Source organism: Brachypodium distachyon, chromosome 5, assembly GCF_000005505.3.
Source record: "Brachypodium distachyon strain Bd21 chromosome 5, Brachypodium_distachyon_v3.0, whole genome shotgun sequence".
NCBI classification, from domain to species: domain Eukaryota; kingdom Viridiplantae; phylum Streptophyta; class Magnoliopsida; order Poales; family Poaceae; genus Brachypodium; species Brachypodium distachyon.
The window spans coordinates 10,541,743-10,544,933 of record NC_016135.3 but is presented as its reverse complement, the minus strand read 5'-3'; the positions used below and the strand labels follow the sequence as shown (position 1 = coordinate 10,544,933).

At 49.7% G+C, this 3,191-nt stretch overlaps 1 protein-coding gene across 1 annotated transcript; it reads left to right on the top strand.

The window, feature by feature from the left end:
* The first annotated feature begins 1,099 nt into the window (after positions 1-1,099).
* Positions 1,100-2,159, top strand: LOC100824261 (protein indeterminate-domain 16). The gene has a single exon (XM_010241505.3). The coding sequence runs from the start codon at positions 1,328-1,330 to the stop codon at positions 1,847-1,849; it is 522 nt and encodes a 173-aa protein (XP_010239807.1). The 5' UTR covers positions 1,100-1,327; the 3' UTR covers positions 1,850-2,159.
* The last annotated feature ends 1,032 nt before the right edge of the window (positions 2,160-3,191 follow it).

Here is a 3,191-nt window from a genome sequence, read left to right as displayed (position 1 = left end):
TAGTAGTGAAAGTAGCGTGACGGAAGGGTTGTTTTCTTAGTTCTCGCCGATCACAATAGGCATTGAGGCAATATTGATGTTTGTGCGTTGAGGGATTGCCAGAGTGTTGTGTCAAGGAAAAAGATTTGCATCCGAAGGAAGTGTGGCCAAGTGGATGCAAGGAAGTTTAAGTCTGTTTTTTCTCATGTTTATTTGTCGATGAAACTAACAAGTAGACAAGTTTGTGGATCGTGGGGTTTATTTTTGTGTGGGTTTTTTTTTTTTGCCGTGAAAGTGGAATTTTACTTACACCACGATTGTTTCATGTATAGCCTTGTAGATCGGTCAGAAGATGGCTAGGACTTAGGAGGTAGCCAGTTGTACTCCAGGCCGGCCAGCTAGCTTCTAGTTTCCTCCTTTTAAGAAAGGCGATCATGGAGCGAATAACCTGCATAGGCTCATTGATTAACGATCCCAATACACAATGGCAGCGCGTAGAACTGTAAAAGAGAGAGAGAAGGAGAAAAGGGAGATTGATTAAGCGAAGGTCCAAGGAAGAAGCTCGATTGCCTGTAGCCGAATAGTTTTCCTCTCCCACCCTTTTTCCGATCGACGGGCCGAGATGAATCCCCTTTTGTTCTTTTCATTTTTACAGAGCGGACAAAGCCAGGCCTACCAAAAAAGCTCTCTCGCATGCATGTAAACTTCTCCTCCTCCTCCCAAAACACATGTGCATGCACGTCGAGAATTATTGCGGCATTTGCCAACCCGTAAAGCGCGAGGCATGCGGCATGTGGAACAAAAGCAGCCATATGAAAGAACGTTTTGAGCTAGCTCCCTCGATCCATCCCTAGCTACTATAGCTAAGCTAAGCCCCCCTCTCTATGCCCGGCCCATCCGAGATTTGGCCGGCGCGACCCGATCCCTTTGAGCGCAGTGAAATTTCTCTCGGTATATCCAACGTACAGGAGTATACTGTATGTTAGAATGTAAAATTGCCAGGCGGTCCACACAAGTTTAGCTAGCAGGCCAGCAGCCTGAAACCAAGGATGTGTCTGCCTGGTGGCACGGACAAACACATGTCCCCCCATGCGCAGAGTACAAAAAAGGCACGCTAGCTTTACTAGCGTTGCAGATAATAGCAGGGGCAATCTGGTCACGCCTAGCTAGATGCTCACTGATCACTCACTGATCGGAGGGCGTAAACAGCCATATATAGTATACTATACACTGGGTAACACACCACACACATCGCCTAACTAAGCTAGACTAGCTAAGCCCCAGCAAAGAAGGCAAGCAAACACGTACAACGAGAGATCAGAGATATAGCTCGATCGATCTTAATTCCATGGATGAGCAAGGAGGGGAGAGGGGGCTCCGGCTGCTGCTCCCAGCACCAGCAGCGGCAGCTCGAGTGCTCCACGACGCGGCGCCCGCGAGCGCCGCCGCCGCCGAGCAGCAGCTGGACCTGGACCTGTCCATGAGCATTGGGCCGCGGCATCAGTCGAATCAGCCGCAGCCAGGCCCAGGCCCACAGCTGCTGCTCCTGCCACGGCCCGCGGTGAAGCAGCAGCAGCGGGAGCGGGAGCGGGAGGTGGCGGCGGTGAAGCGGCAGACGGCGGAGCAGGTGCGGATGGCGTCGGCGGAGCGGGCGTACGCGGAGCGGGTGCGGGAGCTGGCGAAGCGGGAGCTGGAGCTGGCGGAGCGGGAGTTCGCGCGGGCCAGGATGATCTGGGAGCGCGCCAGGGAGGAGGTGGAGCGGGTGGAGCGGATGAAGCAGATCGCCGCCTGCAGGCCCCGGATCGGCTCCGCCGCCGGCGCCGCGCTCGAGATCACCTGCCACGCCTGCATGCAGCGCTTCCATCCCTGATTCGCTCCATTCATTATCAGCCGGTCGATCGTCGTACTGCATGCACCGGCGGCGACATGGCCGGCCTTGCCTGCGCTGCACTGCAGTCTGCAGGTCGCCATTGCTAGAGCTCGCTGTAACTCCCATCTCTATATATCTCGTAGTCCTAGCTGCTGTGAATCTGCCAATGTCACGTTCAGTTTGAGAGATGATAATCATCTTATTTCCGGTTGATGCTGCTTCTTTTTCTCTTTGTTTATTCGGGTGGAAGTACATGCTTGATTTTTATTTATTGTATTTTATGAATGAGGAGCACATGCCTTCATTTTCAGCCTGCCTTGAAGAAACAAAGCAAAAAAACAACTCCAGAAACAAAAAACTAATCTTTCCTCAGCAAAGAAAGAAAGTTATTGTTTTTCCTTAGCAAATTTGGTTTTTTTACAGAAAACACCAGGTTGTTGGGAAAAAAGCTGGTTGCAAATGCTCTTGTCAAAAAACTTTTCTCTCTTTGCTAGACAAAGATGGGAGCCCCCATGTACTCTAGTGTTGAGTAAGTGCAGTGTGTCATTTCTGACAAAATTAACTCCGGTCCATGATGTTTTGGTGATTCAAAACTTATCTAGCCAGAGCCCAGAGGACTCACTAGCTTGTCCTAGATGAATGAGAATGATCAGGCAAGAAGTCAGCACTCCATCCTACCTAGCTACTACACTGCACAGATGGCTACTCACTCATAGAGTCATAATAGCTGAACAGTTCTGGAGAAGTTTTAACAGAATGATGCCATACACTGCAGTTATGTTTGTTTACGTGTCAGCAAAATGCAGCTGACATTGACATGAATATAGTATAACACCACTGCAAAAGAAAGCAATGGCTCGGTCCATACTAAGACAAGGGCCTAGTTAAGTATATTCTTAAATTACATATACAGACCTGCAGCTGCAGTGCAGGTGCGACCAGGTAGCCTGCCTGAACAGGGCCAGGTGAAGGATGGGAGTTGCAGAGAGCTGCAGGGATTGCACCCTGCCTGCACAGCCTACGACGTCCAGTCGTATTCATGGATCCGGAAATACTAGACGCGGCCATGATTTCTCAAAGAAATTAAAGTGCCATGACTCCCTGAATGCTTATCTAGGCTAGCTTTTTTCATTTTCAGTGTTCTGATCCCTCACTTTGGCCAGTCAGTTTGGTCAGTTTTTAGCCAAAATATTCCATGCCCGAGACTGACAGCCCAATTTGCAAGATGAAGAATGTCCACTTGGAATCAGTAAAATATAGCGCAATTAATTCATGTCCTAGGTACCTGATCGCTGGCATCTAAGGCTGTGGTTTGCACTTGACAGGAGAAATTCAAAGAGGC

Excerpts from the sequence above, each read along its gene's own strand:
- LOC100824261 (XM_010241505.3), top strand. The coding sequence starts at position 1,328 with ATGGATGAGCAAGGAGGGGAGAGGGGGCTCCGGCTGCTGCTCCCAGCA.